The 26,290-nt window shown below is 60.4% G+C and overlaps 10 protein-coding genes across 10 annotated transcripts; 6 read left to right on the top strand and 4 right to left on the bottom strand.

Annotated features, from left to right (window-relative positions):
- Positions 1-31: 31 nt before the first annotated feature.
- Positions 32-1,693, bottom strand: CcaverHIS019_0401280 (uncharacterized protein; the record flags this gene model as incomplete). Its single annotated transcript, XM_060599929.1, has 2 exons — positions 32-1,402; positions 1,436-1,693. The coding sequence occupies 2 exons, from the start codon at positions 1,691-1,693 to the stop codon at positions 32-34; spliced, it is 1,629 nt and encodes a 542-aa protein (XP_060456573.1).
- Positions 1,694-1,813: 120 nt separating this feature from the next.
- On the top strand, positions 1,814-2,999 carry CcaverHIS019_0401270 (uncharacterized protein; the record flags this gene model as incomplete). Its single annotated transcript, XM_060599928.1, has 5 exons — positions 1,814-1,818; positions 2,374-2,452; positions 2,597-2,636; positions 2,686-2,751; positions 2,935-2,999. The coding sequence occupies 5 exons, from the start codon at positions 1,814-1,816 to the stop codon at positions 2,997-2,999; spliced, it is 255 nt and encodes an 84-aa protein (XP_060456572.1).
- A 79-nt stretch (positions 3,000-3,078) lies between these two features.
- CcaverHIS019_0401260 (uncharacterized protein) lies at positions 3,079-4,130 on the bottom strand (the record flags this gene model as incomplete). Its single annotated transcript, XM_060599927.1, has 3 exons — positions 3,079-3,426; positions 3,514-3,715; positions 3,889-4,130. The coding sequence occupies 3 exons, from the start codon at positions 4,128-4,130 to the stop codon at positions 3,079-3,081; spliced, it is 792 nt and encodes a 263-aa protein (XP_060456571.1).
- A 334-nt stretch (positions 4,131-4,464) lies between these two features.
- Positions 4,465-6,237, top strand: RFT1 (uncharacterized protein; the record flags this gene model as incomplete). The annotated part of the gene is made up of 3 exons (XM_060599926.1): positions 4,465-5,359; positions 5,406-6,066; positions 6,174-6,237. The coding sequence occupies 3 exons, from the start codon at positions 4,465-4,467 to the stop codon at positions 6,235-6,237; spliced, it is 1,620 nt and encodes a 539-aa protein (XP_060456570.1).
- A 2,569-nt stretch (positions 6,238-8,806) lies between these two features.
- CcaverHIS019_0401240 (uncharacterized protein) lies at positions 8,807-14,259 on the top strand (the record flags this gene model as incomplete). Its single annotated transcript, XM_060599925.1, has 2 exons — positions 8,807-13,868; positions 13,931-14,259. 2 exons carry the CDS (start codon positions 8,807-8,809, stop codon positions 14,257-14,259), a joined length of 5,391 nt encoding a protein of 1,796 aa, XP_060456569.1.
- A 48-nt stretch (positions 14,260-14,307) lies between these two features.
- On the top strand, positions 14,308-15,385 carry CcaverHIS019_0401230 (uncharacterized protein; the record flags this gene model as incomplete). Its single annotated transcript, XM_060599924.1, has 2 exons — positions 14,308-14,884; positions 14,922-15,385. 2 exons carry the CDS (start codon positions 14,308-14,310, stop codon positions 15,383-15,385), a joined length of 1,041 nt encoding a protein of 346 aa, XP_060456568.1.
- Positions 15,386-15,511: 126 nt separating this feature from the next.
- Positions 15,512-17,310, bottom strand: CcaverHIS019_0401220 (uncharacterized protein; the record flags this gene model as incomplete). The annotated part of the gene is made up of 7 exons (XM_060599922.1): positions 15,512-15,620; positions 15,657-15,820; positions 15,877-16,431; positions 16,578-16,616; positions 16,663-16,916; positions 16,948-16,998; positions 17,139-17,310. The coding sequence occupies 7 exons, from the start codon at positions 17,308-17,310 to the stop codon at positions 15,512-15,514; spliced, it is 1,344 nt and encodes a 447-aa protein (XP_060456567.1).
- A 40-nt stretch (positions 17,311-17,350) lies between these two features.
- PRP5 (uncharacterized protein) lies at positions 17,351-20,816 on the top strand (the record flags this gene model as incomplete). Its single annotated transcript, XM_060599921.1, has 3 exons — positions 17,351-17,547; positions 17,594-18,108; positions 18,142-20,816. The coding sequence occupies 3 exons, from the start codon at positions 17,351-17,353 to the stop codon at positions 20,814-20,816; spliced, it is 3,387 nt and encodes a 1,128-aa protein (XP_060456566.1).
- Positions 20,817-20,962: 146 nt separating this feature from the next.
- Positions 20,963-24,850, top strand: CcaverHIS019_0401200 (uncharacterized protein; the record flags this gene model as incomplete). The annotated part of the gene is made up of 7 exons (XM_060599920.1): positions 20,963-22,087; positions 22,120-22,274; positions 22,364-22,998; positions 23,300-23,454; positions 23,486-23,899; positions 23,933-24,217; positions 24,281-24,850. The coding sequence occupies 7 exons, from the start codon at positions 20,963-20,965 to the stop codon at positions 24,848-24,850; spliced, it is 3,339 nt and encodes a 1,112-aa protein (XP_060456565.1).
- Positions 24,851-24,884: 34 nt separating this feature from the next.
- On the bottom strand, positions 24,885-26,237 carry sed5 (uncharacterized protein; the record flags this gene model as incomplete). Its single annotated transcript, XM_060599919.1, has 5 exons — positions 24,885-24,911; positions 25,013-25,264; positions 25,340-25,497; positions 25,573-25,899; positions 26,030-26,237. 5 exons carry the CDS (start codon positions 26,235-26,237, stop codon positions 24,885-24,887), a joined length of 972 nt encoding a protein of 323 aa, XP_060456564.1.
- Between the last annotated feature and the right edge of the window lie 53 nt (positions 26,238-26,290).

The raw sequence follows: 26,290 nt of genomic DNA, 5'->3' as shown, positions 1-26,290 counted from the left end.
GACGCTGAAGGGATTCTGATGTCAGGAAAGGCTACTGGGCCCAGTACGAGCGCTTGGGGGCTGGAGCCTCGGCCGGCGACTCGTTCTTCGTCTGCATCTTGCGGCGCTGCTTCGGCGCAGGTTTGGCGAGGGGCTTGGCGACCGGGGTTGGGGTCCTGGGCGTGGACTTGGGGACATGGGCGGTTTTTGCCAGTGGTGCAGTCTTGGGGGTCCTCTTCACAGACGACTTAAGGGGGGCCTTTGGGGCCTTGGGAGTTGACGTGGTCTTGGGTGAGGTTGCGGACGAGCTCGGCTCATCGTCAAAGTCGAAGGGTTCAACCTTGGCTCGCTTGCGCGGTGGCTCGCGTTCGCCGACGTACTGTGCGCTGCCGGTGTCGTCGAAGGGGTCGTCCTCGTGATTCGGGTCGCTGGCAGAAGGACACGGGTCAACCGGAGACGAGGCAGATGGCTGCTTCCGAGCATTCTTGAGCGTCGGCGGTGGAAATATCTTGCAACTCTTCGCCTGCGACTCGGCGTCGATGACAGTCGGAAATCTGGTGCGGGTATACTTGCGCTTGGGCCAGTGACCCGTCCGTCGCGTCTCGCGCGTGTCGTCGCTGCCCTGCGGCTTGGATGGGGGTTGGCAGTTGGCGCTCTTGCGTGGCGACTTCACGAACCGGGCCGAGGGTGTGTCGCGCGTCGAGCTGGAGTGCGGTGAACGCATCGTACGTGTCTCCGGCTCGCATTCCGACTCATCGCCGCTCGCTTTGGTCTCGTCGCCGTCTTCGTTCTTGAATTCGTTGTCGTTGTCCTCCAGATTGAGGCGTAGGCTGGTGGGAATAGAGCTTGAGGAAGACTCCATCTTCTCCGTCGCGACGAGCTCGTCTTCCTTCCCCGTGTGTTGCGGACGCGCGGGTAGCGTGAGGCTAGGAGCGCGAGCGAACGACGACGACCGGCGGACCGGCTCCGCCTCGTGCTCGCTATCTACGCCTTCCTCGGGCTCCGTCTCAACCTCGGGCGACCTGCGCTCGCTCTTGTTCCGCGATGACGTTTCGAATTCGACATCGCGGTCTTCTTGGGGCTCTGCATCGGTGTCGACGGCCTTGAGATCAGGTGAGTTGCTTGTGACCGCCTTGGAGTTGAGCTTGGTGGGGGTTAATGCGGCCTTCATCTCGGCTTCTTCGTCATCGATGTCGGCCCCGTCGTCACCTTCTTCGTCTTCATCATCCTCCTCCTCCCTCTTCCCTCCCTCATCGACCGTGGTCAGTCTAGCGGCGCCTCGTTGGCACGCAACTGGGGACGTGGGAGCACCTTCCTCCTCCTCAAACTCGCCCTCACCTTCCTCGCCTTCCTCAACCTCGACATCTCTACCCTCTCCCTCCCTCCAGAGAGGGCGACCAGCCTTCAGGCCAGGCAGGATGAACTGATGTCAGCTTGTCTCGTCTTTCAAGCTGACGTTATGGTACAGCTCATGGAGGTCGCTTCCCGAGATGCCCGCCTTCACCTTCCCTCGCTTTGACTTGGGTGGTGCGAGGCGCAGAGAGAGCGCATGCCAGTCACACGTCTTCGAGTCTGCCAGCTTTACGAGGAGCATCTGGAGTACGAGGGACTTGGAGATGGTGCGGGTCTTGGGGCCTTTGACTGGAGGAGGGGGCTTGTTCGTGGAGGAACGGGGCTTGGTGGGGAGCTTGGGTTTAAGTTTGGGCTTGGTCATTGTGACGGGGGTGAGGGCCAGGGAGGAAAGTTCAATGGCTGAGAGCTGACGAGGGCCGAGAGACGTAGCGAATGTAGATGAGAGAAAAGAGAAGAGAGAATATCAGATGAAGAATATGAGATGGGGTGAGCTGGGTGCAATACCATGGGTCAGAGGAAGGAAGGTTGATCGTCCGAAAGAAAACGCGCGCCCAGTGTGACACACAGCGTGGCTCTTTCTTGGACTTTTTGATGGAGGGGGGGTTTGATCACTCACACATACACACACAGTCATTCACACTCACTAACCCCTCGTCCTCGCTTAACCTCGTCATCGCTTTCACCCTCTAGCGCACTCTCCTCTTCATATTTCCTCATCCTCCCACATCCCAACCGACTCCCCCCAACTCCCATTCCCGACTCTGAACTCCCACTCCAGCTTCCAATCCCCCCAATCACCGTCATCTTAGACTCACCACATCTCCCCGACCCCGACACTTCACCACATCTCTGCCTTCGCCTCACCACGCCTCACCACGCCTCACCACACCCATCCCCCCCTCTCACCACATCACACCCAACACCCCCCCCCCCCCCCCCCAAAAAAAAAATAATCCCCCCCCCCACGCGCCTGCGTCCCCTCCGTCCCCGTCCTGAACCCTACTCCGCTCAGGTGAAGCACAAGCACTTCCGTTCCCCCAGTCCCCTTCCGCTCTACCTGGCCGAATCCCTTGACAAGAACCCAGCCAAGAAGGGCCGCGCGGCCAAGGTCAAGGTCAAGGTCAAGGCCGAGACGGAGTCTGCCGGCCCAGAAGAGCTGCGCGGAGGAAGGAAAGGGGAAAGGCAAAGGAAGCTACGATCGTGCGCTCCTCGTCACTCTTGTTGCCAAGGTCAGCTATCCTTGGTTTCCTGAAGCTGATACCAGTTTTCCAAGGCCGATTACGCCCCGCTCGCTGAAAGCGTCGGTAAGACTGCGTCTCGTCAGCTGCGGTCGGGTGAAGGAGCTGACCCCAGAGTGCCGCGACGTGTGGCGTAAGGTCATGTTTCCTGCCCTGGTTGAGGGCCGGGAGTGGAGTGCTGGTGAGCGTGGATGGGATGGGGCGATGAAGCTACACCTCCCGCGGGAGGTTCTGGGGGTGAGCTGCAGGGACAGCCAGAGTTGGTGGCAGACTGCCAAGCCGGACTGGGAGGTGATCGCTGTGCAGTTCCCGAGTCGTACCCCGACTCGTCAGTTCTCATGTGCCGATTTGGAACTGATGGCAGAGGTAAGCGATGTCTGGCGCAAGGTGGTTCTTCCCCGCCTGATGAGTGGTAAGCTGCTCAACTAGTCAGGAGCATCAGCAAGCGGTAGGGTCTGTAGACATCAGCAGATAAACTCCACATACTAAGCTGTTATACAACCAGAGTCTATGCGATCCACTCCTCGATAGCTGAACGCAGGGACCGTCCGTCCTCACCTCGCGCGTAGAAGTGCCCACACCCCTCAATCTCCACCTTGTGGATCAGATCGGCCCTTCTCCCTCCCAGCGCACGGAGCGTCGAGACGCCCGTAAACTCGTCCGACGTGCCATACACGGCCCAAATCGTCTCCCCGTCTGGTGCGGCGTTGAGCGCGGCATCCAAACTTTGTTGGAAAGTGGGGCCGCACATGACGGTCATCGCTTTGAAGAGCGTCGGGGCTGGTGAAACGAGCATCGTGCGGCGCAGATTTGGTGGCGGTGCGCTGAGCACGAGGTTAGTTCCGTACGAGTATCCCTGGGTTCAGCTGACGGAGAAGCGCCGCAGCTGGCAACGACGAGGGAGAGGGAGAAGTAGGGTCTGGGTCTGCGAGCCAACACTCACAAGCCGGTACACCGCCACGTCGCCAAGCAGACCAAGCACTGCACGCTCGACGGCGCCAAAGTCCTCCCCGTCGCTACCGATGCCCCATCCAGGCCATGGTTGGGATCCTTCGGAGAGACCGACGCCGCGGACGTTGAAGGTGGCGATGGCGGCAGGGCAGTTGGCATCGTATACTGCGCGAGGGAGATGGTGAGCGATTACACTGGTGTTAGATCCCAATAGTACGTGTACATGGAGGATGGAAAGGGGGTAGGAGATGGAGGGAGGGTAAGGTGGAGGAGGAGGGCAAGAGAGGAGAAGAGCAGGGGGAAGGAAGGAAAGAAGGAAGGAAGGGAGGAAGGTGAGGAGGGGATTACCGAACAAAGGCAAATTCACGGAAAGAGCATGTTCCCTCCCAGCCGCGCCCAAGGATGTGCTGCCGTGATCAGCCGATTGATGCCCCAGTCGCGCAGTGCCGCCTTGTCTATCCTCTCCAACGGGATGGGCTCAGAGTCCGCCTCCATTGACAGGGACGGGCCGAGGGAGGTGGACGTGACTGCGGAGGGGAGGTAGATCCGGCATTCAAGGGAAATGTCTGGTGACGACGATGGGAGGAAGGTGTGGATGTGGGGATGCATTGCGCGGAGGAGACGTGCGCGGAGCAAAGTAAGAGGAAGGAATGAGAGCAGAGATGAAAAGGAGAGAGAATATGAGAAGAGGAGAGGATAGGAGAGGAGATGTCAGATGAGATGATAGGAGATGAGGGAGCAACGCGACCGCAGCTCAACAGCGGCAGATTGGCGGAGATGACCGGGCCGGTAACATGACGTCGCGTCGACACGTCAATTCCGCTCAGTAGTTCAGCACCTTCTTCATCCTCCATATCCCATCTCCCATCTCCCATCTCCCTCACAATGCCAATAACACGCGCTCAAGCCACGCAGGCACAAATACAAGGTAAGAACCGCTACAATGTGTCTAACGATAAAAGGGAAGGCTCCCCCTGCTCTTCCAGATAAACCTGCTCCTTCCTCTCCCGCTCCTTCCTCCTCCGCTCCTTCCTCCCCCGCTCCTTCTCTCTCCAAAACCGACTCCCCCTCTCCATTAGCAACAGGTCGCGCACTCATCCTCCTCCAACTCCTCTCACGTGCGCTCACCTTCATCCTAAACCAGGGCTTGGTACGACATGCCCCACCGGCTGTCTTCGGCACCGCCGCGATCCAGTTCGACCTCGTCGCCGCGACGATCCTCTTCCTCTCCCGTGAGGGGGTGCGGAATGCCGTACTCCGCTCGTCTACTTCCATTATCTCCATCTGGGCCTTCCGCCTCGGATTTGGGGTAGCTCTGGCCACGGTCACACTCTATCTCTCCACCGCGCCTCTATCGACCACAGCCCAGCCTTACTTCCACCTCTCGCTGGCACTCTATGTGGTCGGCGCACTATTCGAACTTCTTGTGGAACCACTCTACATCCGTGCTACCAGGGGCGATTTGAAGGTCCGCGTCGCTGCTGAGGGAGGACAGGCCGTAGTGCGGACCGCGCTATCCTTCGCCCTTCTGGTGGCGCTGTCCTACTTCGGTGACAATGAGGGTCGGGGCGCTCTCCTGGGATTGGCGGTGGGATACTGGGCGGGCTCGGCATGGCTTGCTGCCCGGTACCTGTGGGCGTATGGCAGGGCGGCGGCCCTTCCAGACCTCCTCTTCGCCAAGAAGGGGGAGGGGGCCGACCTTGAGACCCGCCGCCTCGCTATCGCCGGTACTCGCCAGAGCGTCGTCAAGCATCTCCTTACGGAGGCAGACCGGATTGCGGTGGGGTATATCTCGCCGCTGGGCGACCAAGGCGGGTACGCCATCGCCATGAACTACGGTAAGTTCCGTAGCCGCACCTCCCGCCTTACCAACGCTGACTACAGGTTCGCTAATCGCGCGCATCATCTTCCAGCCTCTCGAGGAGACCCTCCGATTGCACTGGTCGCGCAGCCTCACTGCGCCCGCCACACTCCCTCTCCTCACTTTTGCAGTCCGGGCATCCTTACACCTCATGCTTCTCTTTCCCATCTTCCTTCCACCACTGCTCCCGGCGGTTCTTCCCCTCCTCCTACCTCGGAAGTATACGGCCGAAACTAACGCGGCGGGCACGCTCCAGACTTACCTCACAGTGTACCTCCCGCTGCTGAGCCTCAATGGGATCCTCGAGTCGTTCCATGCCGCGTCCGCAACTCCCGCGCAGATGTCGGAACAGGCGTGGGTGATGGGTGGCAGTAGCGCGGCATTCGTGCTCGCGCTGTGGCGATTGTCAGGAATGGTGTGGTTTACAAGGGAGCAGGCCCTAATCTATGCGTCTTGCGCAGCCATGCTTGTCCGGATCGGGTACGCCGGATTTCACGCGTGGCGTTTCGCACGTACTAGGACCGCTGTCCTTCCCGTTCTTCCACGCCCTGCTGTCCTTGTAGGGGTGGGCGCTGCTGGTGTGGTAACTTGGGCCGCTGCTGCCCAGTTAGGAGAGGGGTTGAGGAACAATCTCGCGCTGTTGGGCGTAGGGGCAATCGCAGGGCTCAGTGTCCTGGCCACGATGTGAGTCTACGGTTCCCAGCGGAACTGGAACAGCTTTGGTCATAATCTCTCCGACCGTCACGCCACGGGCCAATTGGCTCAGAGAACGCTTATCGTGCTGACGCAAGATTCGCTGTGGAACGCGCCGACGTTCGCCAACTGGCCATCCTGCTAAAGGCGAAGGGAGAATAGCGTCTGGAATAGACGATGGTCTGTCACGCAGAAGATGCGCTGGTGCCTCAGCGCCACTTCGCTACGGCCCTACTGCATGACAATGTTCCACCTAGCCTGGCCCGCGCGTCCACCAGATGTGCCGCGGGAAAATTAGAAGAAGGGAAGATCAGACGTCTGGGACACAGGCGTCAATTGGATGCTATAGTCATTGCTCTAGATCTCCCCACTCTCGCTGACATCTTGTTCGGCGTTTGCGATTCTGGTCGGGCGTGACTTTGGGTTGTTGCTGTCTTGTGCTTTTTGCGCTTACCCGGCATTCGCGGACCAGGTACCAACCTTGCTTGCCGCCGAGGTGATCGAAGCTACGACGGAAATTGGCCACACGGAAGTAGAGATCCAGTCGTTTGGAGTGCCATAGGCACGCGGAACGGGCGTACGGGTGCAAAGTTTCCACGTTGCGGTGTTGCAGACAGTATGAAGACGTACAACGACGAGATGGTGGGTTACTGAGCGACTCTGGCAGGAGGTGGTATCGATGCCGTATCATGTTTCGGGCCGAGCGGCCGAGGGGTTCGGGAAGTGACGGCTGTCGGATGAGGCCAGTAAATGAGCGCTTTGGGCATGAATTGGGCATCTATTGTACATTTGCCCAACCAACTATCCCATTATGGAAAGCTTTGACAGATACAGGACTCATATTGCCGTAACGACGTCAACACCCTCCCCGAAGCCGGGCCTCGTGGCCTCCAATAGCCTCGTTCCTTCACCATGGCAACATCATTAAAAGCATCAAACATCGAAACTCAATGACAAGGGTCTCAGATATGCACACTTACGTACCCTTGATTACTCTGGGACCCCATCTGCATCTTGTCTTCCCGAGAGCCCGCATCCCTGTCACCGTATTCTGGGCTTTGCTTGCCCTTTAGCTGATCACTGACACTAGGCAGCGGGCTCCTCGAACCCCCTTGGCTTATACTTACACAGGCCCATCACCCAAGAGCAACGCCAGCGAGGGAGATGTTAGCCCTGACACGTTGGTACTACCCTGGGTTCTACTCCTTCAAGACCCTGGGCTTTTCCACTTGTCCCCCCTCCCCCTCCCCCACACGCCCACGCAGGCCAAGTAGTGGATAAAGCACCAAACATCGGCTTCTGTAAATGTCTCGGTAGTGGTTCCTCCAACCTGCAGACCGATCAGCCGAGGTATGTACAGTAGTCTTCAGAACATGTTAACCCAGAGCATAACTTTGCATAGTACATATCGAGTACGCACTAACAACTAGGTTCTCCCGGGATGAAAGTGAGCATTGATGACAGTTACATTGTGCTTCCCGTGCTATTGGTACCTGTTGAAGAGGGTGGAAGAGGGGGAAGAGGGGTTGGGGTTGTTGTGGGGGTAATGAAGCTATGAAGGGGGGAATAGAGAGATTAGACTTTGATCCGTAACCTTATTGATTTGCTCATCCACATTACCCCTGACTCTTTACCACATCTCTCTCTTTCGACCTTTCAGCTTTCGGCTCTGAGCCAGCTTGCCAGCTTGGCGATTAGGTCATGCCCTCCATGCCCTATTAGCCACGAGCCAACTAGTACCGTACTCTACTACCACTACGACAGTAGCGCTACTGCCCATACAGCCCGTACTGCCGTACACCACCTCGTACCTGGCCTGGCCTGGTCAATTGTGTAATTCCAACCCAACACCTCCCATTGTCTCTTCCCTTGCCTTCACTGCGCTTTTCTGCTCTCAAACTCCCCGACACCCCGACTCCAGACTTCACGACGCGATTGCCGACTTCACGACACGATACACGATACACGACACGCCACGCACGCCACACATAGACTGGCCCTAAACGTCCTGCACGGTGAGTGACTTGCTCTGTCTGTTGTGTGGTAAGAGGCGTCAACAAGGTTTTTGCGTCATGACATCCTAGCCGCCTCAATTCAATCTAGACTACAGTAACCCCCCAACCTTACACCCTTCCCGAGTCATATCTATACCTATTGATCCTAGCTATCCTACACTCCCAAAATACACTAGACTTGCATCCTCATCATCTCCATCTCTTCTTGACCGCCCCGTGTCTCGAGCCGCTGCCTACTCGGCGCTGCGCACTCCCACCTTTGGATCACACCCCCCGCCCTCTCCTCCATCCTAGCCTCCCTCCCTCCCTTCCCCGCTCTCCTCATTCCTCGCCCTCCTTCCACCATCCTTTGAACCCTCCTTGGGTCCTCGATCACCCAACCATCTTTTCCAGCGCCTCTTGGACTCTACAACTCGCCATGTCTTGATGCTTACACTTTCTTGCACGCGTCAACGTTTTCCAACACGTTCACGCTACCTAATACCATGCGTCAATCCGCAAAACATCCAACCACACTCTTTCCATCAACTCCTATGTCACCACCTTCCCCGCCTGCATCTCCTCCACCAACCACACCTTCCTTGCCCTCCTTTCCTCACGATATCAGCAACTCGGTCGCATCAAGCAGTACTCACAACCTTCCCTTTGGCAGCGTCCGTCTCAATCCCGCAGCGTTCTCCGCTTCGCGCGACTCAGTCGCTGCGGCCCAGGGCAAAATGTTGGGCGACACACGGCGCCATCATTGGCGCCGTGCTGGCTCCATACGCAGCAAGTCGCAGCCATCCCTACAAGACAAGGCCAAACTACACACCGAGGTAGCAGGCACCGATGGCTATGTGCCTTACCGCCCACCAGATGTCGCATCGTCCCTTTCGCTCTCTGCGCCAGTTAAGCCGTCTGGTGCGCAGGGCATCGGCCTTGCACCAGCGCCTGCGGCCCCTCCAGAACGCCCGCAGAAAAAGACCATTTTCGGTTGGTTCGGGCGCAGGAAGGCCAAGCAAAAGCTCGCCTCGGTGTCCACGCCCACGCTCATCGAGACTCCATTAATGGGAAAGCAAGGCCAGGAGGTTTACCCTCGCTTCGGCCATCGCCCAACAGCAGCCCAGTCAGCCGATCTCTTGGGATCGTCTCCGGGCGTCGGGGCCACAGGATCGGGCGTTACCGATTCGCCCTCCGTTGTGACCGGTCTGGTGGCTCCCAAGATGCTCTTCTCACCCTTGTCTCGTAGCATGCGCATCGAAGGTATGGACGATCATCCCTACGGCTCCACGTACCCCAGCACACCCCACATTCAGCACCTACCTCTGCAACTAGAACGAACCCCATACCCCCGCGTTGGCGACAACACTTCAACGCCCGCACTCCACGGACAACGAGGAAGCGTGTCCAGGTGGCCTGAGGACTCGACTGTCACGTTACACAGTGAGGGCTCACGATCTCGTCTGACAGTCAACACGGTATGCGACGCTTTGACATTCCCTCGACCCCGTATGCACGCCCACGAGGTGACGCCTCCAGACACGCCAGAACTAGACAACGTGGTCACCGTCGACCCTGACGACCCAAACTCGAGCTTTGACCGTGTTTATGCCGCAGGCGAGGTCCGCGAGGCTGAGCGTACAGAATGGGCCGCCATAACCCGCAAGTCGCGGAGCGGCAGCATGAGAAGCTTAATGAGCAGGCGCCGTTCAGACGAGTGGTCGCTGCGCGAGCAGCCCGGCACCCCTGTACATCCGTCGTGGTCTAGACACTCTCTCACCGCTGGAGAGAAACCTGAGTACACGCGGTCGAAGTCGACGGCGAGCTCTATACGGTCATTATTCAGATCCGGAACGGGGCGATTCACTCGCCACACTAGATCACACGACAATCTTCCTCAGCAGGCCATGAGCCCCCACATGCAGACACCTGTCAAGCGCTCATCGCGCCCGAACACGGCACCTTCACTAGCTCCACTATCTCCTTCGCCAGTGCAGATGCAGCTGGCAGCCTTTCCGTCGTCTGTCCAGCAGGCACCTTGGTACGTGTCGTCGCGCCCAAGTCACGCTCCTTCGTCAAGACGCAGCACAAATGTTTCAGAAGCTCCGTCGACGGCGATCACCGGTGCCCCGACGACACCGAAGACTCCCATCCGATCACTTCCTCCCGCTGCCCTGTCGTTGAAGCAGCGTCTGCCGAAGAGCACATCGACGCCTTCGCTTCTCCTCGACCCCGAGCATAGAGTGAGCTTTGCTCCTCAACGAAGCCGCTCAGCTCGCTCGCAAAATATCCACTCGCGCAGCAACCCTGATCTGTTGAACTACCGTCCGGCACACTCAACGACGGGACATAGCGACCACGGCGAGCGTCTCGAGCGCTTACCTGAGAGGGGTGGGACAGTCCGCGAAGGCGACCGGGGTCGCCATGGATCGCCGCCTCCCAAGTTGAGGAGACGCCAGACTGGCCCTCCTCGGACGTTCCAGTTTAGGTTACAGCCACCAACCCATCGGCACGCCCCCAGTGGCACAAACCTTGTTATGGTTGGTGGCGCCACTGCGCCAGACCACAGCCGTCTCGACAGTTCTCGCCTGCATGTCAAGCATCCTCCACGCGGCATCGACTTTGCGGCGGGCTCAGACCCGAATAGACTTCCTACGCCGCCGCCACACCTGCCGACCCCCGACCGCTCATCGCCACTCAACTATGACTTTCCTGAGTCGGAAATCGGCATGGCGATCACCACAGACCAGATTGTTGCACCTGTCCAGCACCGGCTGCCCATGGACACGCCGCCGTCGTCTGGACCACCTACCCGCGAGGACCCGAGCTCTGCCCATGCACGCTACGTCCTGGCCCGGCAACATCGTCGACAGCAGACGATGCGCGCGTTCCAATCACCTCCGATGTTCGGTGACGGGAGAAAGAGCCCAGAAATCTACCCTCAACATCGCTTCTCGCAGATGTCGATGTACTCGCAGGTCACGACGCAGTCCTCAACATACTCGGGCGCACACTCTGGAACCACACACTCAGGTGGCGTGTCCGCACCCATGTCCCCTGCGCGTTTCCCGAGACCCGGGCATCCGAGTGAGTCGCCGGAGTTTCAGACGGCTGCGCAGTCGGCGCAGAACGTCTTTCCTGGCCCAACCTCGCCCAAGTCGCCCAAGACATCGTGGTTCGGCCGTCCGCGTGGCGGCAGCCACAGGTCGACCTCGCCGCCGTCGTCTCCAAGTGCTGGGCGCAGAGCGATGAGCCCTCGGGACAACGAAATTCCCATTCGTCCGCGCACGCCACCCTCTTCCTGGCATCGTCGACGCACGTCGTCGAGGGATGTGCCAACCGTACCGGCTGTTCCGCCCCTCCCTGCAGGCATGAGGTCCTCGCCAAGGCAGCATCACATTCCATTGTCCCTCGTCCGTGGCGACGAATCGCCTATGCTGAAGCAGTCGATTGCGCCGCCGACGCCCACCTCGTCGGCGGCGCCAGTCCAACTTCCCGATCCCCCAACGCCACCTTATGTCCCACCACTTCCGCTCATCACTGCATCTGCGGCTGTTCCCGCCAGACCGTCCTCGATGTCCGGTAGAATACCGCCTTTGAGACGTCCACCGTCGCGTCCTCCGCCTCCGACGCCTACACCGCCTGTTGGGTCTCGGACCAACTCGACTGACGAGCTGGCGTCCTTCATCCCGTCACGCAGTCAGTCATTGAGATCCTTCAGATCCTGGACCGAATTGGCCGCCATGACTTCTGGACCCCCTGCTGTCTTGGCCGCTGGCTCCATGCCGACCCGGGCCCCGACCCCGCCGAACAACGACACATTTGGGGAGGAGTCGACTCCGCGAGCCCATACTACCGCAGTGGGTCCCGCGCCGAAGAACTACGTTGTGGCCACGCCGCCGCCGCAGACTGGGCTGCCTACGATCATGGACGCGTCGCCCACGCCCCTCAGGCAGACGCGTGTCTCGGTGTTAGCAGGGCAGCCACCTCCTGACACCCCCGTTGGCTCCCTTCGGGCCAACCTTGCTCGCCGCAGTCTTTCAAGTAACTCGGGGCGTAGGCGCCGCACCTCTGGTCCACCCCTCTCCGCTGGCCTCGTCTCGACCTCGTCAGGCTCGCCTGCGGCCAACCTCTTCGGTGCGCGTATGACTTCCAGCCCACCTCCTGGCCTGTCGGCTGTCACGCCGGCATCGCCGACTCCGGACCCGCACGAACCCAACACGTTCTCTCCCAGGATGATGAGTTGCTGGCCTACCACTACTCATGGTACAACGCCAGTCGAAGTCGGCACGACGCCTGCCCAAGTCGACACCAGCGTTTCTGAGGGCTCGCGCAACCAGAGTTCCTCGGACGTGCAGAGCTGGGACAGCGGCGAGACACCAATGCCTGTGTCCAGCACTAGCACTCTGGGTGCAGGGATGCGGCAGCGCCAGTTGACCGACGTCTCGACCGTCGCATCGGCAACGTCGAGCGTCTCGCTTTACTCCGAGACGGACGACAACTGGATGACACCGGCTGCCTCTCATGTGGACACGGTGGACACGGACTCTGAAGGAGGTCTGTCAGAGGCGACGCTCCCTGAGCTGCTCCCTATTTCATCCAGTTCGGCGTTGTCTAATTACGAGGACGCTCGCGAAGGCTCTGGGGACTGGACAGCCCACGAGGAGCCCGAGGAAGATTACACACGGCTGAGCGAGGCGCGCTCCGCCACTCCTGGCACCTCTCGCCACGCTGTTGGTTTGGGCCAGGACGAGTCCAAGTCGGCAGTGACTCCACCTGCCACCAGCGCCACGTTCACTGCCTTACTGTCGTCGCAAGACCCTAGGACCCCCACTCGCCAGGCTAGACTTGCGTTGGATGACGAGGACCAGAATCGCGAGCCCATCTCCCCCGACACCGACACTGTCGAGTCGCTCATGATCACTCCCCGCGCGAAGGTCCGCAGCCCACGCGCACCCGGGACTGATGCCACGGAACCGTTCGAGTACGACGAAGATCAGCGCTCGGCTGAGAGTTCCCTTTCATCGGGCTCGGACGAGGGCTCGATGCGCAATAGCATGGACGAGAATTTCCGCGGTCTCTTCTTCCGCACGCCGCAGATCACTGCCGGCCCATCGACGACGCGTCGGCCTAGGACGGCACCGACCGGTGCCCCGGGAATGATCAACCCGCCGGCTCGCAGTGACTCGCGCCGCCCTGGGACTGCTCCCCGCGCACCTGCCCCGCCGTTTGGAGATCATTCCACCGCCGAGAGCACACCAATGGTCACTGCGGAGAGTACGCCCGTTGAGGAGAAGCAGTTCTCCTTCGTTGCCGGTGCTGCCGCGACTCCACGTCCGCCGCAGCCACTCACCTCCGTCCACGACAATCCGAAGCCGCTCGCATCGATTCACGACCAGGCGCCGAAGCCGCTCACGTCCATTCACAGCAAGCGCGGCTACAGCTCGGGTGTATCCGATCCCTCGCGGGGCACCGTCGGTTCCCCTATCGGCCTCGAGCAGGTGTCACCGTACCCAGATGCCTATACGGCTAAGCGTGCGTTGAGCCCACAGACGATGGGGATGGAGGCCCAGCCAATCTCTTTCCAGGCCTTTGACTCGTCTTCTGGCCAACCCATCAACGCGCCACCATCGCACCCGCTTGGCTCTGCCTCCCACGCCCGCGGACTGGGCGTTGTTATGTCACCGCGGAGCCCCAGTGGTGACGCCAATCTTCCTGGCTGGGACAGCGTCTCTAGAATCGGCTCTAGCACGCGGCCTATTGCCACGCTACCGCGTGACGACTCCTGGATCTCTGCTTGTGAGTGTGACAGCTCATTTGATGGAAACATCCGAAGGAATGTTGTGGACTGACTTTCGTAGCATTCCGGCAAGCCGCTGCAAAGGCGGAGAGTGCCACACCAGGGGTGATGCGGGACCAATCCAAACACCGTGTGACATCACAGACTCCATCGCTCTCTCCATCTCCTTCCACCGTCGGAGTAGCCTCCTCCACTTTTGGCGTCACTCCAATCGTCCCAGATCAACAACATCTCTTTATCACTCCCCCCGAACAGCCGCCTCAGGCTAAGCGTCCAAGGTTCCCAAAGGGGTCCGTTTCAAGCACGTCATCTTTCAACGTGAACACCCCACACCCCGACATTGTCGACCACTTCCCTTCTCCTCCCCGCAGCCGTCCTCGCACGGGTTAGCGACCTCCTCATCCATCTCCAGCGCATCCGTTCATCATCGCGTCCAGCATGGAAACACACTCCTCTGCCTTTGGCCAGCTCGTCACTGGTCCTCCTGGTGCAGGCAAATCGACATACTGCCACGGCATGTACCAGTTCCTCACTGCGCTCGGCCGGCCAGTAAACGTAATCAACCTTGACCCGGCTGTTTCCAACCCGCCATATCCGTGTGCCGTGTCCATCACGTCTCTCATCACACTCGATGACGTGATGGAGGAGTACGGACTAGGGCCGAACGGAGCAATGCTCTACTGCATTGAATACGTCGAGGCCAACTTCGACTGGCTCGTTGAACAACTCGACGCTCTGCTCGAACCACAGGGCGGGAACGGCTACATTGTTATCGACACGCCCGGCCAAGCCGAGCTTTGGACGAACCACGACAGCTTGAAGCGCATTGTCAAGCGCCTCCTCAAGATGGACTACCGCCTGGCGGCGATCCACCTCACGGACGCGCACGCCATCACCGACGCCTCCAAGTACATCTCGGCGGTGCTCCTGGCCCTGCGCGCGATGCTTCAGCTCGAGATGCCCCACATCAATGTGTTCTCCAAGATTGACACCATTGGCGGTTTTGGGGATCTTCGTGAGCTCCCGTTCCCGCAGTGTGGAGCTAACCGCAGCTTTCAACCTTGACTACTACACCGAGGTGCAGGACCTGTCGTACCTCGTGCGGCAGCTCGAGGAGGTCCCCCGCGCAAAGCAATTCGCGAAGCTCAACTCGGCGATGGTGGAGCTCATTGAGGAGTTCTCTCTTGTCGGCTTCGAGACACTCGCCGTCGAGGACAAGGCTTCGATGATGCACCTCGTGCGCCTGATCGACAAAGTGACCGGATATGTCTTCATGCCGTCGGGAGGCACGACCGAAGACAACCTGCATGCACTATTCTCGAGTGCGTCAGGTGCGATCCCCGGCGGATATGCCGACATATCGGATGTTCAGGAGCGCTGGGCCGAGGGGCGCGAGGCGTTCGACAAGGCAGAGGAGGAACAATGGGAGCGCGAGTGGGCGATGCGCAAGCAGGCCGAGGCACTCGCGAGCGGTGGTGTCGCAGGCAGCAAGAAGGACGATGAGCATATGGCATAGACTTGTCACTCTCAACTATAATCACTCTGTTGTATTTACGCTACATGCATCAGCATAGCCACGTCAGACATTCAGTAGTACGTCATCCTACAGTACAACAGGTTACATCGTTTGTTGGACGCTGGCCTACTTGGCGCGGCCAGCGCGCAGGTTCTCGAAGAAGCTCTCAATGTCGTCACGGCTCACCACCTCCCCGCTCGCAACGTGACCAGCAAGCATGACCTTGAGTTTGTCCCTGACGTCAGCTTACTTCGGTGCTCAGTAAGCTCACCGCATAGCCTCATACCCATGCAACGCCTCGATCGCCTGGACACGCGGTAAGCCACCAACAACGCGCTGCGTGACCTCCTCGAGCGTCTCCGGCGGGCAGTCGGCTGGCGGCTCGTAGATCTCCTCATCTACGAGGGGGAACGGAAGTACTGTGGCCTCGGCATCCTGGGGTCAGCTGGATCCAGACTCTTCGAAACTCGGCAGATGAGGTGATGACGTACCGAGAGTGTGGCTCTGAGGCGTTCGCGGATACCATGGGCAAGGAAGACGTCGCCAGCCGACGTCCGGAGCCGAGTGGCAGGGAGTTCGGTGGCAGTGGATCCGTCTGTAGGCTTGGCGACAGACTTCGAGGGCTCAGAGGGTAGCTCAGCAGTGATGGTCTCGGCCACCACCAGAAGCGGGTTCATGTCGTCAACCCGCGCACGCTTCGCAACGAGTCCGTCGTCTGCAGACTTGCGCTTGAGACTTGCTGGCGCCTCCGCGTCCGCTTTGGCTTCATCCTCGACCTTCACCTCCTCAGCCTTCCCATCTTTCTTCGGGTCTTCCGCATTCCGGCCCTCCACGACCCACCCCTCACCCTGCGGCCCGATTACCATCCACCCTTCCTTTCCCTTCCGCGCGTTGACGAACGGATGCGCCGCACATGCAGCACACAACAGTCCGTCGTAGCTGTCCGACGGGAGGAGGGAGTCGCTCTCCTCCTCGTCTTCGTCAAGCGGCTCGGCCCATTCCGGCTTGCGCGGGGCGAGGTTGAGACATGATTCGTGGAACCAGTCCTGCTGTCAGCTGAAGACCAGAATGAAGCTGTCTGGCCCCACCACCTTCGTTTTACTTCACGCTCGATTCCTCCCTCTCGTTCACCACTCTCGGCCATTCTCTGCTACTCTCTCAACCGTTCCTTGCTCTCCGCCGCCCGACTCACTTCACATCCAAGACAATGAATCATCGCCTCGGCCTCCGTCTCCGGGTCATAATCGCGACCACAGCGGCAAAACTCGCCGACTCACTTCACATCCAAGACAATGAATCATCGCCTCGGCCTCCGTCTCCGGGTCATAATCGCGACCACAGCGGCAGAACTCGCCGTGGAAGTTGTGCGTGTACCTGCCCGTGTTGCTCTCATTCGGTGGTTGCGGCTGCTGGTCCGCCGGGAAGAGGTGGCACTTCCTCTTGCTGGTGCTTGAGGAAGGTGCGCACATGGCAGACGTCGGGCAGTCGCATGTGAAACCCCGCTTGGTCCAGAGCTCAACAAGGCGATGTTCTGGATCAGGTCGGTTGGAGAGGGAACGTACCGGAGTGGCAGGAGATTGAGCAGCCGTAGCACACGCCTTTCTCGCCGCAGTCTGGTGTCAGCCTTGCGCGGGTTGTCCGTCAGTCGCGCCCTCTATCCCAAAGGAGATCCGTCATGCCTTTCCAGCGCCATCCTCTCTTTAGAACATCCCCATATCTGGCGCAACCTGAGCGAGTTGTGATCGCCACTCACCCACACATGACCATACCGACTGCCGGATCGCGCCCTTGGAGAAGGTGCACTCGTCAAATGAGTAGGGAAGGACCTCGCGTGCCTCGGCCTCGAGCCTGTCCTGCGCCTCCAGGAGGTTGGGAAGCGTGATGTCGGCGGCCGACGCCAGGAGTTCGGGGAGAAGGAATGCCATTATTTGTGGTGCTCGGACGAGCTATGGATGAGACACAAACATGAACGCGTCGCGTCAGGTGTCCAGCCGGACCAAGGGTGGAGTAGGTGGAGGCGGGGCTCACTCAGCCACCGGTTATTTCCGCGGCAATACCCCTGTGGCACTCGCCACCCAGTCGCACTTTCAGCGACCCAGACTCAAACGCCACTCAATATCACTCTCCATCCAGAGAACACCGCGGCATGCCCCGCTCTCCTCGTAGGTCCCGCTCTCCTGAGCCGCCACGCCGCTCCTCACACCGGAGCTATCGTAGCCCCTCACCACGCCGTCGCGACGACCGCGATCGCGACAGGTACGACAGAGATCGCCGCGATGACAGGCGCCGCGACGACAGGCGGTACGACGACCGCGACCGCTACGTGAAGGAGCGCGACCGTGATCGTGATCGTGACCACCGGCGCGATTACGGCCGGGACGATAGGCGAGACCGGGACCGCGATTACGATCGGCGCGATCGCGACCACGACCGCGACCGCCACAAGCGGCGTGAAGATGAGCGCCGGGACGAGCGCCGGCGTGATGACCGTGAGCATGAGCGAGACCGCGACCACCGCGATGACAGGCGCGACAGCCGCGATGACAGTCATCTCACGAACGGCCGGGCTGCGTCCGGCACGCCAGGGCCTGGCGACGAGGAGGAGAAGAAGCGGCAGGCGCGCGGGCGCCTCGAGGCTTGGAAGCGGCAGCGCAAGGCGCAGGGGAGCAACGTCACCAGCCCTGCCGGCACTCCTGAGCCCGACCGGCGCTCGCCCGTAAAACGTGAGTCTGCCCCGCTGAATCCGCTCAACGCAGCGGTCGCCAAGAGTGGGCTGTCGTTTAGCGCGACTTCGCTATCCAGCTTAAAGCCGACACCGCTCAAGCGCTCTTTTGCAGCTCTCGATGACGAAGAGGTCGAGGACCGCAAGCTCGAGAAGCTCGACCTTCCAGACTTTAATGCCGAGGTGCAGAGCGGAACCGAGGCGGGATTGGCGTCTGTCGACGAGGACATGGCTGTGGCGCAGGGAGACGACAACGAGAACGACGCCGTGGTGGGCCCTGAAGCGAACGGGAATGGGGACGGGGGCATGATGGATGTTGATGAAGGGGAGGAGGAAGATCCGCTCGACGCATTCATGCGCGATAACGACCAACAGGTGAAGACTGTCAACGTGTCTGACGCCAAGCGGTCGGGGAATGTTGGGATGGACGAGAGCGACGGCGAGGACGAGGAGACTGTGCGCAACCGCGCCGAGGAGGAGCTGTCCAAGGCTGAGGCGATGCTGCAGCAGGCCGCAAGCAAGAGTCGCAAGAAGGACCTGCCGACTCCTGACCACGACAACATAGACTACGAGCCGTTCCGGAAGAACTTCTACACTGTACCCGAAGAGGCGGCTGTAATGGACGAGGAAGAGGCCGAACTGATCCGCCTCGAGATGGACGGTATTCGTATCCGGGGGACTGATGCGCCAAAGCCCGTTCGCCGGTGGGGAGCCTTCGGCATTCCACTCGGGTGTCTGGATGTGATCCAACAAAAGGATTGGGCGGCACCGACGCCGATCCAAGCGCAATCCATCCCGGCCATCATGAGCGGGCGCGATGTCATCGGCGTCGCCAAGACTGGCTCGGGCAAGACGATCGCATTCCTCCTCCCGATGCTGCGGCATGTCAAGGACCAGCGACCGGTGAGCGGCCTCGACGGGCCGATCGGGCTCATCCTCGCGCCAACGCGCGAGCTCGCTATGCAGATCTACCGCGAAGCCAGGCCGTTTGCCAAGGTTATGGGGCTGCGGCTGACCTGCGCTGTTGGAGGGCAGTCGATTTCGGACGACATTGCGGCGATGAAGAAGGGCTGCGAGATTGTCGTCTGCACGCCAGGCCGTATGATCGACCTCCTCACTGCAAACAACGGCCGCGTCACCAACCTCCGCCGCACGACGTTCCTCGTTATGGACGAGGCGGACCGCATGTTCGACATGGGTTTCGAGCCGCAGGTGATGAAGATGATCAACAACACGCGGCCCGACGCCCAGAAGGTACTCTTCTCCGCGACGTTCCCAAAGTCGATGGAGGCGCTGGCGCGCCGCATCCTGATTAAGCCTCTCGAGATTACAGTTGGTGGCAAGAGTGTTGTCGCGGCCGAGATTGACCAGCGCATCGAGGTGCGCGAGGAGGACACAAAGTTCAACCGCCTGCTCGAGATCCTCGGCGAGATGGGCCAGATGTACCCCGACGAGCCCGACTTCCGCGTCCTCATCTTCGTGGAGCGGCAGGAGGCGGCCGACGACCTGTTCCGCGATCTTTTGAGTCGCGGGTACCTCAGCTCGTCGCTTCACGGCGGGAAGGACCAGATCGACCGCCAGGAGGCGATCCGCAACTTCAAGAACGGCGATATCCCAATCATCGTCGCCACATCGGTCGCGGCTCGTGGTTTGGATGTCAAGGAGCTTAAGCTCGTCATCAACTACGACGCGCCGAGCCACATGGAGGACTATGTCCACCGCGCTGGGCGTACCGGACGCGCGGGGAACACTGGCACGTGCATCACATTTATCACGCCAGAGCAGGACAAGCTGTCTGTTGACCTTGTGCGCGCGCTCGAGGCCTCCAAGGCATTCGTGCCGGACAACCTCAAAGAGATGGCAGACGAGTTCATGAAGAAGCTCAAGGCGGGTACGGCCAAGGCGCACAGATCAGGATATGTGGGGCACGGTCTGGAAAAAATGCAGCGTAAGCGCGAAGAGAAGGACCGCGCCGAGAAGCACACGTACGGCGACACGTCGGAGGCTGTCTCGCTGTCGTCGCGCGAGGGCGCCGTGATCCCGTACAAGCCCAAGACGAACGATTACAAGAGCAACGTGCCCGAGAACTCGCTCAAGGGCGAGGCAGACTACACGTACACTGAAATCAATGTCGACGTCGTCAACGGCCCGGCTCCAGACAAGCTGCCCTCCGGCCCTGCGATGCGTGGCACACGGCAAGATGCGAAGAGCTTGCCGGCGCAGACACTCGCGGCACTCGAGCAGGCGCGCAAGGAAGGGCGGCACATCGACGCAGCGAACCTGGCCAAGATCGCGAGCAGGCTACAGAAGCAAGCCGACCATCCGAAGGCGGCTGGTCTCGCTGCCGCGCTCTCCCCAGAAACAGGCCGCAAGACCAAGGACCCCGACGCGACCGACTGGCATGCCGTCTTTCCCATCAACGACTACCCACAAAAGGCGCGGTGGAAGGCGACGAACAAGGAGCAGATGCTGCTGCTGTCCGAGATCAGCGGTGCGAGTATTACCATGCGTGGCGTGTACTATCCGCCAGGGCAGGACCCCGCGCCTGGACAGGAGCCCAAGCTCCACTTGCTTATTGAGAGTAATGACGAGCGCCGCGTCCGGACGGCAGTGGACGAGCTGAGGCGCATCATCATCGAGTCGAGTGTGGCTGCGTTGCAGAACGCGGACCGCAACCCCACGGCTGGGGGGCGGTACAGTGTCATGTAGTCTGTATGCACTTGTTACGATGATGAGAACGTGAGAAGCCGATGGTCTCTGACGGTGTGTGCGCTGCACAGGCCATGTCTACTCTGCGCACATACAACACTGTGGTCTATCTATTTTATTCTCTCTACTCATCAACGCTATCCAAGATGTGGTCGGCGCCATCGACGCCACCGACCCCAACCCGGCGCTCATTCACCTACGTCCCATACCACCTTCAGAACCAACCGGCATTACCACGTGGCAAACCTCCACAGTCACCATGGCGCGTGTCACACTCGCCCGCCTCATCGCTCAGTCGCGCATTCTACATCTCCCCATTCAGCATGGACGACGACCCATGGGCAGATGCCCAGAGCCCACGATCGGGCACGCCGACAGCATTATCTCCCCGGCCATCGGGCGAGGTAGTGGGTGAGTCCCCCCTCGTCCGCAGCAGTAAGGACGGAGATCTGGGCTCGCCCAGTGCCGATCTGGTGAGGGTGAGCCTCTCGAGCCTAGAGCCAGCAAAGGGGGAGGGGCGCTCCATACCACCATCTCCATCTAAGCTCGTCTCTCCATCCGAGCCCGCCTCATCTCTGCCCAAGAACGCTGGCTTCGACGACATCCCGCTCGACAACCACCTCTCCGACCCATTCGCCTCTGACCCATTCTCCACCGACCCGTACGCAGGTCCGTTCTCCTCCAAGGCCTTTTCTCCACGCGACTCCCCCTCGACGTCTCCCAAACGAGCAGCGGACCCATTCACGACGTCTCCATCGAAGCGTGCCGCCTCCCCAGACCCCTTCGCAGCCGACGCAGACGAGCACGAGTTCTTCTCGCCCATGCCTTCCGCCATTGAGGCGTTCGGGTCGCCGCTCAAGCCCGCCGACGATTCTGGAGCGGCGCTCTCTCAATCTGCCTCTCCAAAGGATGACACGCCTTCTTCACACAATGCACCTGGCGCCTTTGACGCCAACGCATCCCCAGCCGCCAAAGCACTTGCGAGCGACTTTTCCCCACCCGCAAACGACTTCTCTCCACATGTCATGGACGACTTGGCCGCAGCACCCGCCAATGACTTTGACGACTTGGCCGCAGCACCCGCCAATGACTTTGACGACTTGGCCGCAGCACCCGCCAATGACTTTGACGACTTTGACGACTTTGATGACCCAGCGCCGGCAGACTTTGGTGGCGACGAGTTCGGAGACTTTGGGGATTTCGGGGACGCTGACGTCGCACCAATGCCTGCCGCGCCAGCGCCAGTGCCAGCACCAGTAGAGGTCCGATGGGTGAGCTCATGAATGTCGGTAACTGACTCCAGTCCACGCTCAGCCTGCGTCCTGTCCCGCCCCGGCTCGAGCTGCTGCAGCGCCTCATGGGCGTTCTGGAGCCGCTCGTGCCCAACCATTCGGACTTTACGGACGAGCCGCCGCGTGCTGTTGGGGGGTTGTCGCAGGTGCTAACGTCTGAATCTAGGTGGGTATCTTGCTGGGTAGATTGGCGAACGACTTCATCTGACCTTCCCTCTCCTCCTTTCCCCACCTTCCCTTCACCGCTGACCCCAGTCGCGACGTCTACGCACAACTCACCACTGCACCCATCCTCAAGCCTCTGGACTGGACGCGCTCCCGCGTCCGCCGGGAACACCTCATTGCCATGGGCGTCCCCGTCAATCTCGACGAGGTCGACTCGCACCGCCTCTCCGCCCTTCCTCCACTGCGGATCACGACGGCCGACATGCCGGCGCGCAGTCAGTCAGCCGCCCCCGCCCCGCAGAAGCGACACTCGCTCCCGCCTCCCGGACCAGCCACCGCAGGAGCGAGTGCACCAGTGAGCGCCCGCAACTCACATGTAGACAAGTACGATCTCGGCCCACGTCCCGTCCTCGACACGGCGCGGGCGGAGGAGCTCTGCGGCCTCGAGGAGGAACAGCTCGCGCTCCTCACCCTATCGAAGCTGCAAGCGCTCCAGGCCGAGCTCGAACAGACAACGGCCAGCGCGAGCGGCCTCCTCGCCTACCTCCTCCAGCTCAAGGATGCGCTGGGAACCGATTCGCGTACATACAACGGCATGATTTCGGAGCTCATCGCCAATGCGGCCAAGCAAAAGGCGCCGAGCTCGGGCCTGTTCCGCCGTTCAACGGGGCCGCGGTCTAGACCCACGAGCATGAGCGCGACGCCGCGGCGCGTAGGCAGTCCGGGTATGTTTTCATCTTAGAGCGTTGGTTGTATAGCATGCACGAGCATTATTTTGGCCAGACAGGAGGAAAGTTTAGGGGAAAGCAGGAAGGGAGGCAGAAGGGAAGGAAGGTCGATTCGCCACCCAACCCTGGCAAGGGTGGATCAAAACACGTCAGACACATCATCTCTCATCTCCATCAACATCATCAATGTCCAAGGACAAGCAGCCACCCTTCTTGGCAGACACGGGCCTATCACCGTCACGGGAGCGCCTTGGGGCATTGTACTCATTCACGCGTGCGCAGCGCGACACCAATCCAGACGGGTACGCAGCCAACGTCAAGTGGTGGGGTGATGCGATTTCCGCGTCCCTCAAGGCGGGGTATCTTGGCGACACGCTAGTGCTTCACCCTTCACAGCTACCGGACAAGTTTGCGAACGGCACCCAACGTCCCCGCGGACTAGTCGGGGTCCTTGTGAGCGTTCCTTAGAATGAGCTAACAGCAGGACGCCCTCACGCCAGCAACACTTCTCCCGCTGGCACGATACGATGCGCAAACGATGCCAATCGACGCTGCGCCCTCCCTCGGTTCTCGGGTCGCTGGCGGCGTCCTCGGTGCGGGGTGGGCCGTGCTGGGTCGTCTGTCGCCCTTCTCTTCCTCGGGCCCCAGTGAAGAACAACTTTGGAAGGCTACGAGCGACGACTTAGTCCATCTTCCCAGCATCCGGTCAGCGGCCGCGGCCTGGATAGCACATATCACGGCTAACCCGCCCCTGAATTATACGGACAGCGTGTTCTCGCGCGCCTCGTTCACTCTCGAGTTCAAGGATATCATGTCCACTCCCTTGTCGACGGCCGATATGAATATCCTCCTGCGGTGGCTGGAACGCGATGCGCGCCGGATCGTGGTTGATGGCGACGTAGGTCTCTTGACTTTGGTGTTGCTGACCCAGATTATCAAGATTGGCACTGGTCAGGTTTCGGAGGCGGACCGCGGCGCGGTCGCCGTCTCGGACGCGCTTGAGCGAGTTGAGAGCCAAGTTGTCGCCGCTGAGAAGGAGGCGGAAACGTGTACTGTCAAAGCGCGGGCTAAGGTTGCGTCGGGGCAGCGGAGTGCGGCGGCGGCGTACCTCCGCAGTCGGAAGGGGTTGGACGACGTTGTTGCGAAGCGGGTAGCGGCTGGGGAGCAGTTACGTTCTGTGAGAAGGGCGCTGAACCAGGCCAAGGATGATGCCGAGGTGAGTCGACGCCTGACAATTCAGTTTATTGGATTCTGCAAGTCTGAAAGACGCTGACTCCAGATGATTTCAGTTTACGAGGCGTCTACGGCCGCGCTGGCATCTGCGCTCTCTGATCCCCGTCTCTCGCCGGAGCGTATTGCGGCTACTACGGACGCGCTGGCGGATGCATTGGCCGACCAGCGCGAGATCGACGACGCTGTGCGTCTGGCCGGCGTTGCGGTCGCGCCGGATGTGGATGACGACGAGCTTGCTGCCGAGCTCGAGGCGCTTGTTATCGATGAGAAGAAGCGGCTCGAGGTCGAGGCCAAGGAGCGTGCCAGGGCCGAGGCTGAGGCTAAGGTGCGCGCCGAGGCCGCGGCTAAGGAGAAGGCTGAGAAGGAGGCCAAGGAGGCTAAGGAGAAGGTGGAGCGGGAGGCCAGGGAGAAGGCCGAGAAGGCGGAGAAGGAGCGTATTGCCAAGGAGAAGGCCAAGGAGGCAGCCGAGGAGGCGGAAAAGCCCTCGAACACGTCGCTCGCCAACGCTGACTGGGCGCGGCGGTACGACGAGGCGCAGGCCCGCGAGATTGCTGAGAAGGCGAGGTTTGAGGAGGAGCGCCTCGCGCGCGAGGCTCGCATGATGCCCGCCGAATAGATGGAGGATACACCATGCATGTCTATGTTGTACACTATGAGACCAGGATGAAGACGAGGAACTGGGGTTAGTGTGTGTTGGAGCTTGTTGGCAGTCCGACGACCTGGCCGGAGGCGCAGCGGCTCAAAAAGCCGCGTGCACTGGCTCGCACTCGACACTTACGAAGATGATCAACACGCCGAAGATCTTGAGCATGAGCCAGCGATTACTGCTGATGCTCGCATAGTACTTGAGCAGTTCGCGCTGTGCGCCCGACACGTTTGCGGAAATGTCTGTGACGTCTGCGTCGATGCGCTGTACTGTTTCGCGTTGCTCTGCGACCATGTTGGCAAGCTGCGAGAAGATCTGGCCCAGCTCGGCGATTGTGCTCTCGATGCTCTCGATGGCAGTCGAGCGGGACTGGATATAATTGTCCTGCCGTCAACAAATGAGCTGCCTCAAGGCGTCTCGTACACCGTGCTTGGCGCCCTTGACGCCGAGCAAACCCACCTGCTGTTCCACCAGCTGTGTCTGCATATAGTCGCCGCCCTGTGGTCCGTCGATGTTGAGCGCGAGAAAGTCGTTGCCCGAGTCTGGCGGTGCTCGGGACTTGCCCTTCCTGTCTTCGGCTCCTCCTGGGGTGCTGCTCCCCGAGAAGAGGAGAGAGTCTGTTGTCAGCCCATGCGTGATGCCGCAGCTGCAGGAGCAGGTGCCTCGCCGCCCTCGGCTCAAACAACACTCACCCTTCGCCGGCGGCAGCACAGCCGCATTACTCGCCGTGTGCATAAACTGCTCTGTCCGGTCTTTGCTCGCCTTCATATTCTGCGTACGCAGTTCAAGCACGTCCTTGAAGCCCAGGCCCATATTCGCCAGACGCGACTGGAGCATCATGACGACGTTGGAATTGTGCTCCTCGACCTGCTGCTTGCCCTTGCCGCCCTTCTGTGCGCGGACATAGGCTTGCAAACTGGCAATTTGCGTGTTGAGCGACGCAATGTCCTGTCGGATGATGTAGGTCAGTTCCGAGATTTCGATGGGCCGGTCGTCGAAGAGCGTTTTGCGCTTGGCCACTGGTGTCAGCTTGTTCGAGGGACGCGAAAACTGGTGGGTGATAGTGAGTTGTTCGAGGGACGCGAGAACTGGTGGGTGATAGTGAGCCTGCAGATATATAGAGCTGCAGCTAGATCTGACCCGACTCACACTGCGCTAGTTTCTGCAACTTGAGCGTCGTCGCATTAATGTCCTTTGCGATGTTGCCTGCCAGTCGCCCGAATTCCGACTTGCTCGCACTAGCTCCCTGCGGCAGGAGGGGTGCCTTTACCGCATCGCGCTTGGCTGGCACGGCTGTGCGTGCGCGGATACTCGAGAGAGCCGAGTGGAACTCGGCGGTACGGTCGCGGGGGGACATGGGTGGTGGGGTGGGGGCTGCCGAAGTGGAGGTGGTTCCGGCCACGAGTGCAG

Source organism: Cutaneotrichosporon cavernicola, assembly GCF_030864355.1.
Source record: "Cutaneotrichosporon cavernicola HIS019 DNA, chromosome: 4".
NCBI classification, from domain to species: Eukaryota; Fungi; Basidiomycota; class Tremellomycetes; order Trichosporonales; family Trichosporonaceae; genus Cutaneotrichosporon; species Cutaneotrichosporon cavernicola.
Note: the sequence above shows the minus strand (reverse complement) of the source record. Positions and strands in the feature narration are given on the sequence as shown.